This window comes from Mugil cephalus, chromosome 7 (assembly GCF_022458985.1).
Source record: "Mugil cephalus isolate CIBA_MC_2020 chromosome 7, CIBA_Mcephalus_1.1, whole genome shotgun sequence".
In the NCBI taxonomy this organism is placed as follows: Eukaryota; Metazoa; Chordata; class Actinopteri; order Mugiliformes; family Mugilidae; genus Mugil; species Mugil cephalus.
In genome coordinates this window covers 1,132,144-1,145,863 of record NC_061776.1, presented here as the reverse complement: position 1 = coordinate 1,145,863, position 13,720 = coordinate 1,132,144, and the positions used below count along the sequence as shown (strand labels likewise).

General features: G+C 51.5%; 1 protein-coding gene across 3 annotated transcripts; it reads left to right on the top strand.

Annotated features, from left to right (window-relative positions):
- Positions 1-159: 159 nt before the first annotated feature.
- Positions 160-13,610, top strand: slc4a2a (solute carrier family 4 member 2a). Of its 3 annotated transcripts, XM_047588956.1 has the most exons (19): positions 160-374; positions 447-571; positions 1,603-1,739; positions 2,541-2,721; positions 3,090-3,225; positions 3,344-3,485; positions 4,605-4,701; positions 5,140-5,324; positions 7,367-7,562; positions 7,829-8,032; positions 8,309-8,457; positions 9,718-9,912; positions 10,178-10,387; positions 11,277-11,366; positions 11,440-11,606; positions 11,689-11,942; positions 12,156-12,325; positions 12,416-12,589; positions 13,431-13,610. In XM_047588956.1, the coding sequence occupies exons 2-19, from the start codon at positions 544-546 to the stop codon at positions 13,509-13,511; spliced, it is 2,796 nt and encodes a 931-aa protein (XP_047444912.1). In that variant the 5' UTR covers positions 160-374; positions 447-543; the 3' UTR covers positions 13,512-13,610. The 3 variants fall into 3 exon arrangements, with proteins under 3 accessions (XP_047444912.1, XP_047444913.1, XP_047444911.1); XM_047588957.1 differs by lacking the exons at positions 160-374; positions 447-571; positions 1,603-1,739 and adding an exon at positions 2,249-2,411; XM_047588955.1 differs by lacking the exons at positions 160-374; positions 447-571; positions 1,603-1,739 and having other exon boundaries at positions 2,249-2,721.
- The last annotated feature ends 110 nt before the right edge of the window (positions 13,611-13,720 follow it).

Sequence of the window (13,720 nt, the reverse complement as noted above, 5' to 3'; positions counted from 1 at the left end):
GAGTCTACGATGAGCAGGACTTTGAAGGTGAGACCAGAACCAGAACCTGAACCTGAACCTGAACCTGAACCTGAACCTGAACTATAGGAGGCTGATGGACTGGTTCTAGTCAGGGTCTAAGAAGATTCTGTATCAGATGGGTTCTGGGTTCTAGTTGCTATGTAGAAACAGAGACTTAGGAGGTTCCAGGTTCTCGTGTCCAGACCTCCTGGTTCTGATGTCTGTGTTCCTCCAGACCACCGCTACTCCTCTCTCCACCTCCATCACCCTCTCTCCAGCCGCTGGAGGACCAATGAGGGGAGGAAGGAGGGCAGGAGAGGCTCGGCCCCCACCATAGAAGAAGACCGGGGGGAGGAGGAAGAGGAGGAGGCCAGGTGGGTGACACACCTGACACCTGCCTTCCTGTCTGTGTCATGTCTCAGACCTGTAGCTGCTTCCTCTCACAGAGCTCCGCCCACCACATCGACCAATCTCAACGGCCTCTCACGCAGCCTCACCCTGACAACCGTTGCCCCCGACGACGCCGACGAGGCCGAATCCCTGATGAGCGTGGACCTGGACGGCATCAAGAGTGAGAACGTTTCCTCTGATCACTTTAGAAAATATAAAAATATAAATCACAAAAATAAAAAATACAAACATGGTCTGAGTGTTTGGTCGGGTTTGAGTTTGTCTCCTGGGGGAATTTTATGGGACAGAGTTTTGTGTGACTGGATGTTTTCATCATGTGACTGAACACAAAGCTGTCGTCCTACACACTGAACCCACGGCCTCTGTCCACTGTGACTGACTCAGTCCGGGACTCTGGCTCTGGCTCTGGCTCTGGCTCTGTTTCTGGTCCTGGTCTGGGTCTGATCCTTGTCAGGCTCTGGTCCAGTCCTGGTCCTGGTCCTGGTCCTGGTCCTGGTCCCGGTCCCGGTCCCGGAGGACTGGTCTCAGTGAGTACTCTGTTTGGTTCTTGTCAGGTTTGGAGGAGTTGATGCATGTTAGGAGACCTGAACATGTCTCTGGCTCCACGTTGGTTCTGAAATCCTTCTTGTGTTTTATATGAAATCTAAACTGTGTCCTCCTTTAAATGAGTTCAAACTGATAAAACTTTATCAACAGTTGAGAGAAGAGACGACAGTGGACCGAGGACTGGACCAGAACAATGACCTAGATAAAACTCTAACGGGAACAGATTCTCAGCTGGAATGTGATTGGTTGGAAGTTTTTTTCCCAGCAAAGAAGAAAAGAAGAAAATATCCAGAAAATCTAATTGTTACTGAAACCTGACACCTGACACCTGACACACCTGTGACCTGTGTGTGTGTGTGTGTGTGTGTGTGTGTGTAGCTGATTGGATGATGGACTGTGGCCTTAATGAATAGCAGTCGAGCCTGAAATCCTGTTACAGGGCAGAAAGTTCCCGTGAGACTCTGAGTGTTGTTCAGACTGGGACCCCCCCCCCCATCCACCCCCCCCCCCCACAGTCACTATAAACATGCTGAATGCCACAGCTACTGTGGAAGTGTCCAGGGGAACACCAGGATAAACGTACAGTGCATCTGACTGATCAGTTTTACCTTCCTGTCAATCATTTCCTGTGCCCCGCCCCCTCAGGTCACCGATTGGACGATGTCCCGGCGGTGCGCCGTCACCTGGTGAGGCGGAGCTCCAAAGGGCCGATCATCCACGTCTCCAAAGATCAGATCTGTCCGAAGAACCGACACCTGCAGTCAGACCGCACACCTCACGAGGTCAGGGGGCGGAGCTAAGAGCACCTCATAACCAGCAGCAGCCAATCAGCAGCTTCCACTGACAACAAGCATGTTTATTAATTAAAAGAAAATAATCACACTCCTACAAATAATGCATAAACAGAGTAAAACAGAACATTCGGAGTAAAAGGCTCATCTTCAATAAGGTGAACATGACGGAGCAGCAGCGTGAGATTATCACGTCCCAGAGTTCACTTAGTTCACTTAGTTCATTTAGTTCTTAGTTCACTTAGAGAAACTAAGTCCAGAGGAAACAAAGCAAAGACAAACGTAAACCACAGCGTTGTGAGAAAGTGTCGACCTCTTCCAGATTTCTGATGTTTTACATGTTTGTCACACTTAAATGTTCCAGATCAAATATAGAGATAACACAAGTGAACACAAAAGGGTTTTTAAACGTTTATTATTTGTATCATTTATTAGGTAGCCCATCGTGGTTAATAAATAAAAAATACGATGGGATCAGGTAAAAAGTGCAAACGGGAGGACGACGTTCAGGTGAGGACAGGTCAGAGAGGGAGAGTTAATCCAGGGGGACAAGACTCCGCCTTCATGAGACAGACGCTAAACTGTGAGGTCCACCTCAGCCTCGCTTCAGTTGCTCTCAGTCTCAGGATGACGGGTTTGGAGCTGCAGCGCGGACGGAATCAGGTAGAGCAGGTTTCACTCTGGGTCCGGGTCCAACATGTCTCCTCACATGGCTTCAATCAGCTGGTTCCTTCTTCTTCTGTGGTTCTGGTGGATAATGATGGTGGTATGTCATCTTCCTCTGGGGTCCAGGTGTTCGTGGAGCTGAATGAGCTGGTGATGGACCAGAACCAGGAGCTCCAGTGGAGGGAGACGGCTCGATGGATCAAGTTTGAGGAGGAGGTGGAGGAGGACACGGAGCGCTGGGGGAGACCTCACGTCGCCTCCCTGTCCTTCCGCTCTCTGCTGGAGCTCCGGAAAACCATGTCCCACGGTGAGACACTGAGGATGATGATGGTGAAGATGATGATGATGAAGGTGATGATAATGATGATGAAGGTGATGATGAAGGTGATGATGATGATGATGATGGTGATGATGAAGGTGATAATGGTGATGATGAAGGTGATGATGAAGGTGATGATGATGATGATGATGGTGATGATGAAGGTGATAATGGTGATGATGATGATGATGATGATGGTGATGATGAAGGTGATAATGGTGATGATGAAGGTGATGATGATGATGATGATGATGATGATGATGATGATGATGATGATGATGATGATGATGATGATGATGATGATGGTGATGATGATGATGATGATGATGGTGATGATGAAGGTCATGTGGTTCTAGGCGCCGTCCTCCTGGACCTGAAGCAGACGACTCTTCCTGGAATCTGTCACCAGGTCGTGGAGCAGATGTTAATTTCTGATCAGATCAAAGAAGAAGATCGAGTCAATGTCCTCAGAGCTCTGCTGCTGAGACACAGGTCTGATCATCCATTCACCTGTTCACCTGTTCATCCATTCACCTGTTCATCCATTCACCTGTTCATCCATTTACCTGTTCACCTGTTCATCCATTCACCTGTTCACCTGTTCATCCAGTCATCCCAGCGACCAGAAGGACCACAGCTCGTTCAGCAGGAACATCTCTGCAGCCACCATGGCCGCCATGATGGACAGACACGCTGACCAATCAGAGCCCTCGGTGAACCCGACCAATCACAGAGAGGCTGACAGAGAAAAGGTGGGGTTGTGGTCAGTGTGGGTCTAATTGATGTCTTACCAAGAAAAATATCGTTTGTTTTCTCATTCTGACGTAAGCTAGTAATAAGTTTAGTTTAATTCTTGTTAAATTTAGCTTTAGAGTTATTTCAAATTCAACACGTTTAAACTTTAACTCACGTGGTTCTGTGGGGGTGTGGTCTGTGTGGGGGTGTGGTCTGTGTGAGGGTGTGATCTGTGTAGGTCTGGTCTGTGGGGTGTGGTCTGTGTGGGGGTGTGGTCTGTGTGAGGGTGTGGTCTGTGTGAGGGTGTGATCTGTGTAGGTCTGGTCTGTGGGGTGTGGTCTGTGTGGGGGTGTGGTCTGTGTGGGGGTGTGGTCTGTGTGGGGGTGTGGTCTGTGTGAGGGTGTGATCTGTGTAGGTCTGGTCTGTGGGGGTGTGGTCTGTGTGGGGGTGTGGTCTGTGTGGGTGTGGTCTGTGTGGGGGTGTGGTCTGTGTGGGGGTGTGGTCTGTGTGAGGGTGTGGTCTGTGTGAGGGTGTGATCTGTGTAGGTCTGGTCTGTGGGGGTGTGGTCTGTGTGGGGGTGTGGTCTGTGTGGGTGTGGTCTGTGTGAGGGTCTGGTCTGTGGGGTGTGGTCTGTGTGGGGGTGTGGTCTGTGTGAGGGTGTGGTCTGCGTGGGGGTGTGGTCTGTGTGGGGGTGTGGTCTGTGTGGGTGTGGTCTGCGTGGGGGTGTGGTCAGTGTGAGGGTGTGGTCTGTTTGGGGGTGTGGTCTGTGTGAGGTGTGGTCTGCGTGGTCAGTGTGTGGGTGTGGTCTGTGTGGGGGTGTGGTCTGTGTGGGTGTGGTCAGTGTGTGGGTGTGGTCTGTGTGTGGTCTGTTTGAGGGTGTGGTCGGTGTGGGGGTGTGGTCTGTGTGTATGTGTGGTCTGTGTGAGGGTGTGGTCTGTGTGGGTGTGGTCTGCGTGGGGTGTGGTCTGTGTGGGGGTGGTCTGCGTGGTCAGTGTGTGGGTGTGGTCTGTGTGTGGGTGTGGTCTGTGTGTGGGTGTGGTCAGTGTGTATGTGTGGTCTGTGTGGGGGTGTGGTCGGTGTGGGGGTGGTCGGTGTGGGGGTGTGGCCACTGATGCCATCTGTCTGTCTTTCTGAAGGAAGCTCCGCCCCTTGTCTGCCAGTCCAGGTCCAGACATGAGGCCAAGCTGATGGAGAAAATCCCAGAGAGAGCTGAGGCCACCGTCGTCCTCGTAGGTAGGACCCAGAACCAGAACCAGGACCAGAACCACACCAGGCTACAGATATTTAAACAGTTCCTGTCCCAGCTTCCTCTTTGTGTTGGATGAAGAAGCTCATTAGTGGTGTTGCAGTCCAGTTCTTCCTCGTCCAGGTCTTTATGGACCTTGGAGGGACACAGCGGTTAGTAATAGAAGGTTAGAGGACAGAAGCTTGGTGTCCTGAAGCATTCAGGGGCCAAGTCCAGCTCCACTACAACCCCCCCTCCACCAAACTCCAAACAGACCCAGACTGGTCCATCGGGTTTCCAGATGTCCCCCCAGAGAACGTCTCCACTCCACTGAGACTTTAGGCTGCAGAGGATCTGTGATTGTGTTTAAGCTCTTTTATATCAGTAGCCAGTTCTGACTGGACCAGACCAGGCCGGGTTCTCTGATCCCTCTGTCCTGTCTGCAGGCAGCGTGGGTTTCCTGGACCAGCCCTCCACAGCGTTTGTCCGGCTGCAGGAGGCAGTTCTGTTGGAGTCGGTGCTGGAGGTTCCCATCCCCGTGAGGTTCCTGTTCTTCCTGCTGGGCCCCCCCACCTCCAACATCGACTACCACCAGATCGGTCGCTCCATCTCTACACTCATGTCCGACAAGGTGAGTCCAGCAGACTGGGTTAGGACCACCAGAGAGTCCGGGTACCGTGCTCCTCCTGGTCCTCCTCCTGGTCCTCCTCCTGATCCTCCTCCAGGTCCTCCTCCTGGTCCTCCTCCTGGTCCTCCTCCAGGTCCTCCTTCAGGTCCTCCTCCAGGTCCAGGTCCTCCTCCAGGTCCTCCTCCAGGTCCTCCTCCAGATCCTCCTCCAGGAGTCAGGGAGGAGGTGTCAGTGAGGAGGTGTCAGGGAGGAGGAGTCAGGGAGGAGGTGTGATGTCAGTGAGGAGGTGTTAGTGAGGAGGTGTCAGGGAGGAGGAGTCAGTGAGGAGGTGTCAGTGAGGAGGAGTCAGGGAGGAGGTGTCAGGGAGGAGGAGTCAGGGAGGAGGTGTCAGGGAGGAGGTGTCAGTGAGGAGGTGGCAAGGAGGAAGTGTGATGTCAGTGAGGAGGTGTCAGGGAGGAGGTGTCAGTGAGGAGGTGGCAAGGAGGAGGTGTGATGTCAGTGAGGAGATGTCAGGGAGGAGGTGTCAGTGAGGAGGTGGCAGGGAGGAGGTGTGATGTCAGTGAGGAGGAGGAGTCAGGGAGGAGGTGTCAGGGAGGAGGTGGCAGTGAGGAGGTGGCAAGGAGGAGGTGTGATGTCAGGGAGGAGGTGTCAGGGAGGAGGTGTCAGTGAGGAGGTGTCAGGGAGGAGGTGTCAGTGAGGAGGTGTCAGTGAGGAGGAGTCAGTGAGGAGGTGTCAGGGAGGAGGAGTCAGTGAGGAGGTGCAGGGAGGAGGTGTGATGTCAGTGAGGAGGAGGAGTCAGTGAGGAGGAGTCAGTGAGGATGTGTCAGGGAGGAGGTGCAGGAGGAGGTGTGATGTCAGTGAGGAGGAGGAGTCAGTGAGGATGTGTCAGTGAGGAGGAGTCAGGGAGGAGGTGTGATGTCAGTGAGGAGGAGGTGTCAGGGAGGAGATGTCAGGGAGGAGGTGTCAGTGAGGAGGTGTCAGTGAGGAGGTGTCAGGGAGGAGGAGTCAGTGAGGAGGTGTCAGGGAGGAGGAGTCAGTGAGGAGGTGCAGGGAGGAGGTGTCAGTGAGGAGGTGTCAGTGAGGAGGAGTCAGTGAGGAGGTGTCAGGGAGGAGGAGTCAGTGAGGAGGTGCAGGGAGGAGGTGTGATGTCAGTGAGGAGGAGGAGTCAGTGAGGAGGAGTCAGTGAGGATGTGTCAGGGAGGAGGTGCAGGGAGGAGGTGTGATGTCAGTGAGGAGGAGGAGTCAGTGAGGATGTGTCAGTGAGGAGGAGTCAGGGAGGAGGTGTGATGTCAGTGAGGAGGAGGTGTCAGGGAGGAGATGTCAGGGAGGAGGTGTCAGTGAGGAGGTGTCAGTGAGGAGGAGTCAGTGAGGAGGTGTCAGGGAGGAGGAGTCAGTGAGGAGGTGTCAGGGAGGAGGAGTCAGTGAGGAGGTGCAGGGAGGAGGTGTGATGTCAGTGAGGAGGAGGAGTCAGTGAGGAGGAGTCAGTGAGGATGTGTCAGGGAGGAGGTGCAGGGAGGAGGTGTGATGTCAGTGAGGAGGAGGAGTCAGTGAGGAGGTGTCAGTGAGGAGGAGTCAGGGAGGAGGAGTCAGGTAGGAGGTGCAGGGAGGAGGTGCAGGGAGGAGCTGGGCTTGAGCCCGTTGCTACGTATGAGGCATCGTGTCATTGATCCATAGAACGAGTCACATCCACAGACTGAATCCTAGAATCTGATCTATGAGACTGAAGAGAAATAAATAGTAGATCTACTTTAAAACCATTGTTGCTCTTCATCCATGTGCTATTAACCAGGTAAAATGATTCCTGCTCCAGGAGAATATCTCTCCTCCTCTTCTTTCCACCATGTTCTCCTCTCTAAGCCTCTTAAAGTTCTCCTCCCTGCTCTCAGCACATCTCACTGCAGAACCTTCTTTAGGAACCTTTCACCTTTACCTCCATCTAGGAACAACCTCAGGGTTCTAAGGATTTTCTTAGAACCCATCCTTAGATGAGCTCTTTGCTCTGAGAATCTTTAGGATACAGGTCCTGACGTGTCAGTCTCCTCCAGTTCTTCCATGAGGCGGCGTATCAGGCCGATGACCGCCAGGACCTGCTGATGGCCATCAACCGCTTCCTGGACTGCAGCATCGTCCTCCCGCCGTCGGAGGTGGGCGGAGACAAGCTGCTGCGCTCGGTCGCTCGCTTCCAACGAGAAATGCTTCGAAAGAGGGAGGAGAAACAGAGTAGCCTTCAGCAGGAAGAAGGTGAGACCAGGTCCATGGGGACCCGGGTCACTCTTAGCTCCGTTAGCTCTGTTAGCTCATTAGCTCTGTTAGTTCTGTTAGCTCTGTTAGCTCTGTTAGCTCATTAGCTCCGTTAGCTCTGTTAGCTCATTAGCTCTGTTACCTCATTAGCTCTGTTAGCTCTGTTACCTCATTAGCTCTGTTAGCTCTGTTAGCTCTGTTACCTCATTAGCTCTGTTAGCTCCGTTAGCTCTGTTAGCTCTGACAGCAACGTTCTCCTGTCCCAGGTTCTCTGGTTCCCTCTGGACCTGGGGAGGAGCCTCTGAGACGCTCAGGTCGTCTCTTTGGGGGTTTGATCCGAGACGTGAGACGCCGCTATCCTCGCTACGTCAGCGACATCAAGGACGCTCTGAACCCTCAGTGCATGGCCGCCGTCATCTTCATCTACTTCGCTGCTCTGTCGCCCGCCATCACCTTCGGAGGCCTCCTCGGTGAGTCTGACCCCAGGACCAGGAACCGGACTCACCAGGGTCTGGGGTCCCAGAGACTCTTAGAGGAAAGAGTTGCTCCTAGTGGCCAAACGCTAAGAAAACTTTTAGAATCATGATGTTTTCAAAGAAATTCCTCTCAAATGGATGAAGAGCAAAAATGACCAGCATAGCAGAAAACATCAGGATTCTGATGTATTTTTCTTAGAATTTGGCCACTAGGGGCCAGTGTTTGCTCTGATTGATAGGAATTCGGGTCCTGGTTTTCATGTGATGCAGGTGAGAAGACGGAGGGTCTGATCGGCGTGTCGGAGCTGATCGTGGCCACCGCCATGCAGGGCGTGGTCTTCAGCGTTCTGGGAGCGCAGCCTCTGCTGGTCATCGGCTTCTCTGGACCGCTGCTGGTGTTTGAAGAGGCCTTCTACACGGTGAGGCACGTCTGCACGGGACCAGAACCACACCAAGACCAGACCACAACCATGAGACCGGTTCACTTCCTGGTTCTGTAGAAACAGAAACAACAGAAAATCCTTTATCGTCACTGTCAGCACGATACAACTAAACTGACCCAGTCACAGCAAACACTAATAAATACAGATACCATGTCTCCTCCTGGATGTAACTGAGCTCATAGTCCAGCGCCTCCTGGTGGATCATTAGTTCATGGTGATTATCTTCAACAAGTCCTTTAAGACCAACTGATGCAAAGAGGAGCTTCTCATTTCTTCACCAACCATGTGTAAAGACACAGGAGATGTTAGTCTGGAGGAGGAGGAGATGTTAGTCTGGTGGAGGAGGAGATGTTAGTCTGGAGGAGGAGGAGATGTTAGTCTGGAGGAGGAGATGTTAGTCTGGTGGTGGAGGAGATGTTAGTCTGGTGGAGGAGATGTTAGTCTGAGGAGGTGGTGGAGAAGATTGTTAGGTTAGTGGAGGAGGAGATGTTAGTCTGGTGGAGGAGGAGATGTTAGTCTGGTGGTGGAGAAGATGTTAGTCTGGTGGAGGAGATGTTAGTCTGGAGGAGGAGGAGATGTTAGTCTGGAGGAGGAGATGTTAGTCTGGTGGAGGAGGAGATGTAGCTGAGGGATGTTAGTCTGGTGGAGGAGGAGATGTTAGTCTGGGGAGGAGTTTAGTCTGGGGAGGAGGAGATGTTAGTCTGGGGAGGAGGAGATGTTAGTCTGGAGAGGAGATTAGTCTGGGGAGGAAGATGTTAGTCTGGTGGAGGAGAGATGTTAGTCTGGTGGTGGAGGAGATGTTAGTCTGGTGGAGGAGGAGATGTTAGTCTGGAGGAGGAGATGTTAGTCTGGTGGAGGAGGAGATGTTAGTCTGGTGGAGGAGATGTTAGTCTGGAGGAGATGTTAGTCTGGTGGAGGAGGAGATGTTAGTCTGGTGGAGGAGGAGATGTTAGTCTGGTGGAGGAGATGTTAGTCTGGAGGAGGAGATGTTAGTCTGGTGAGGAGGTAGGAGGATGTTAGTCTGGAGGAGGAGATGTTAGTCTGGTGGAGAAGATGTTAGTCTGGAGGAGAAGATGTTAGTCTGGTGGAGAAGATGTTAGTCTGGAGGAGGAGATGTTAGTCTGGAGGAAAAGGGTCAAATCATTTAAGGAGGTTGAAGCAGAGGTTTGAATATTGTTTTATTTTTAACTAATGAGACGCAGGGTTGTGCTGAACGAAGTCCTGCTCTGTCTCCAGTTCTGTAAAGACAACGGGGTGGAGTATCTGACAGGACGGGTGTGGATCGGTTTCTGGCTGGTTCTCATCGTCGTCCTCACCGTGGCCTTCGAGGGCAGCATCCTGGTTCGCTTCGTCTCTCGCTTCACTCAGGAGATCTTCTCCTTCCTCATCTCCCTCATCTTCATCTACGAGACCTTCTCCAAGCTGCTGAAGGTCGGTTCCTGTCTCGCTCTGAGGCTGCAGACACTCTGCAAATCTTTTTATTACATTTCTCACTCACAAATAACAAAACATGAAACGAACAGTTTACTCATACAAACGGAGATAAAACATCTGGACAGGTGGAGTTTCGTGAAGACATAAACGGTAGTTCTGTGTAAATATTGTTAGACATGGGTCAGGACCTGGCAGAGCCGGCCCCTGTGAGGGGGAGAGTTGTTGAGGCCGATTCCCGGCGCTTTGAACTTTCTCTTTCCAGATCTTTCAGGAGCATCCCCTCCAGAACTGTTACCACGGAAACAACATAAGCTCTTCAACCCTCTGCAACTTCACCGTGGAAGCCGGGAATCCTGGGAAGGTTGTGGGAGAGCCGAACACTGCGCTCCTCTCATTCGTCCTCATGGCGGGAACTTATTTCATCGCTTTCTACCTGCGGAAGTTTAAGAACAGCTCCTTCTTCCCTGGGAGGGTCAGTACCTACACCAGCCAAAACATTATGACCACGGCTGAAGTGAGACATGTTGAAGTTTAAACTAGTGCTGTCAAACAATTAAAATTTCAATCAGATTAGTGGACACATATTAGCAGCAGCATTGGCAGCTTGTCTTTGTCTTGGTTTGTCTTGGTTTGTCTCCAGCTGTTAGCCGCGTTAGCCCAAGTGCTAGCAGAATCCCCGACTAACGTATGCTTGGCTTGGTTCATGTGCTGTTTGAAGCTGGAAAGAAAACTCCTTCCTGCAGAGTGTGATGATACTTTATGTGTCTCCACTGGTCCCTCTTGGTGTCTTTGTCCTCAAATGTCCCATGGAGAGGACCAACGTGCTGTTTAGCATCTTCCATCTTTATGGGTTGGTTCTGCTGCCTGTCACTACCGGATCAGCTGGTGCTAACGCTAACGCTACTTGGACAAACTGAGACACGTTCACAGTCGTTCTGCTGCAGATGCTTCGCTGGGTTCAGATTATTAATCAGATTAACGATGAGGATGGATTAATTAATTAAAGTTAACAAGTTCACTCTGACAGGCCTAGTTTACAGACATTTGATGAAGACCAGATCTGGGGAGGAGCTTCTTTGACCCGGTTTACAGGGTGGGAGGCCTACAGGGATGACCACATACCAAAAGGAGGAGGAACTGAAGCAGGTCTGGACCAGGCTTCAGGACATGAAGGATCACGCCACCACACTGGCCTTTAGGGGTCCTGGTCTAGAGCAGCAGCACATTAGGGAGGTGGTCGTAATGTTTGGGCTCTTCAGACATTCTGGTGTAGCTGCAGTTCTGGCTCTGGTTCTGGTTTCTGGACCTCCAGGTTCTGAATCCTCTCTAGTGTCTGATGTAAGGATGTGGCTGTGTTTCAGCTCCGGAGGATCATTGGAGACTTCGGTGTCCCCATCGCCATCCTCATCATGGTCCTGGTGGACTACAGCGTGGACGACACCTACACCCAGGTGAGGGACACAGGTGAGGGACACCTACTCCCAGGTGAAGGACACAGGTGACCTCCTTCCTATCCATCCTCAGAAACTGAACGTGCCCAGTGGATTCTCGGTGTCCAGCCCTGAGAAGCGAGGTTGGCTGATTTCTCCTCTGGGGTCCGATGGAGAGTTCCCGGTGTGGATGATGGCCGCCAGCGTCCTGCCCGCCGTCCTCGTCTTCATCCTCATCTTCATGGAGTCCCAGATCACAGCGTAGGGGCTCTGTTTCCAGGGTTGGGGCGTTGTTGTTGCTGCAGGTTGTTGGTGGGCTGATGTGAGGGTGTGCGTCTTCCAGGCTGATCGTCAGTAAGAAGGAGAGGATGCTCATGAAGGGAACTGGTTTTCATCTGGACCTCCTCATCATTGTGGTGGTGGGCGGAGCTTCAGCCCTGTTCGGTCTACCATGGTTATCTGCCGCCACGGTCCGGTCCGTCACCCACACCAACGCTCTGACGGTCATGAGCAAGGCCGTCGCCCCCGGAGACAAGCCCCGCATCCAGGAGGTCAAGGAGCAGAGGGTGACAGGCTTCCTGGTGGCTCTGCTAGTCGGTATGAATGACCTCGGCTACGACTGACCTCTGACCTCTGATCCTCTGACCTCTGACCTCTGACCTCTGATCCTCTGACCTCTGACCCTCTGACCCCTCAGACCTCTGACCCCTCTGACCTCTGACCCTCTGACCTCTGACCCTCTGACCTCTGACCCCTCTGACCCCTCTGACCCTCTGACCTCTGACCTCTGACCTCTGTGTCCTGTCCCAGGTCTGTCCATCGTGATCGGGGACGTCCTGCGTCAGATCCCTCTGGCCGTGCTGTTTGGGATCTTCCTCTACATGGGCGTGATGTCCCTGAACGGGATCCAGCTCACAGAGAGACTCGTCCTGCTGCTAATGCCCCCAAAGTACCACCCTGACCATAGCTATGTCCGCAAGGTTTGCCCCCCGTCATCCCTGCCCCGTCCCATCTACGTCCCAGTCCCTACGTCTTCTCTGACCAAAAACATCTCTGTGTCCATCTCACAGGTGAGGACGTTACGGATGCACCTGTTCACCATCGTCCAGCTGACGTGTCTGTCTCTGCTGTGGGTTGTCATGGCGACGGCGGCGGCGCTGGCGTTTCCCTTCATGCTGCTGCTGACCATCCCAGTGAGGATGCTGCTGCTGCCCCGCCTCTTTAGCCACCGAGAGCTGCAGAGTGTGAGTCACATGCTTCACACAAGCTTAGCATGAAACACTTAGCATGAAACACTCAGCATGAAACACTTAGCATGAGACACACTTAGCATGAAACACTTAGCATGAGACACACTTAGCATGAAACACTTAGCATGAAACACTCTTAGCATGAAACACTTAGCATGAAACACTTAGCATGAAACACTTAGCATGAAACACTCTTAGCATGAAACACTTAGCATGAAACACTCTTAGCATGAAACACTTAGCATGAAACACTCTTAGCATGAAACACTTAGCATGAGACACTTAGCATGAAACACTTAGCATGAAACACTTAGCATGAGACACACTTAGCATGAAACACTTAGCACGAAACACTCTTAGCATGAAACACTTAGCATGAAACACTTAGCATGAAACACTCTTAGCATGAAACACTTAGCATGAAACACTTAGCATGAAACACTCTTAGCATGAAACACGCTTAGCATGAAACACTCTTAGCATGAAACACTTAGCATGAAACACTCTTAGCATGAAACACTTAGCATGAAACAAGCTTAGCATGAAACACTTAGCATGAAACACTTAGCATGAAAAACACTTAGCATGAAACACTCTTAGCATGAAACACGCTTAGCATGAAACACTCTTAGCATGAAACACTTAGCATGAAACAAGCTTAGCATGAAACACTTAGCATGAAACACTCTTAGCATGAAATACTTAGCATGAAACACTCTTAGCATAAAACACTCTTAGCATGAAACACTTAGCATGAGACACACTTAGCATGAAACACTTAGCATGAGACACAAGTGAAGGGTATCTATGGTGACCCCTGACCTCTGACCTCCAGCTGGATGGGGATGATGCTGAGCCTCACCTGGAGGAGAAGGAGGGGCAGGACGAGTATTCACAGCTGCAGATGCCCGTGTGACCCAGGGCCTGCGTGGTGACTGGTTGATGTCTGATGGGCGTCGACCTGGACCCAAGTCATGTGACATGAAGCTGAAAATGTTTCAATAAAAAAACAAACATGAACACAAAGGAGATGTCTGTGTTTTATTTATGTGTCTTTATGTAGACAATAACATGTAGATAATAATATGTAGATAATAAACATGAAGATATTAAGATGTAAATAAT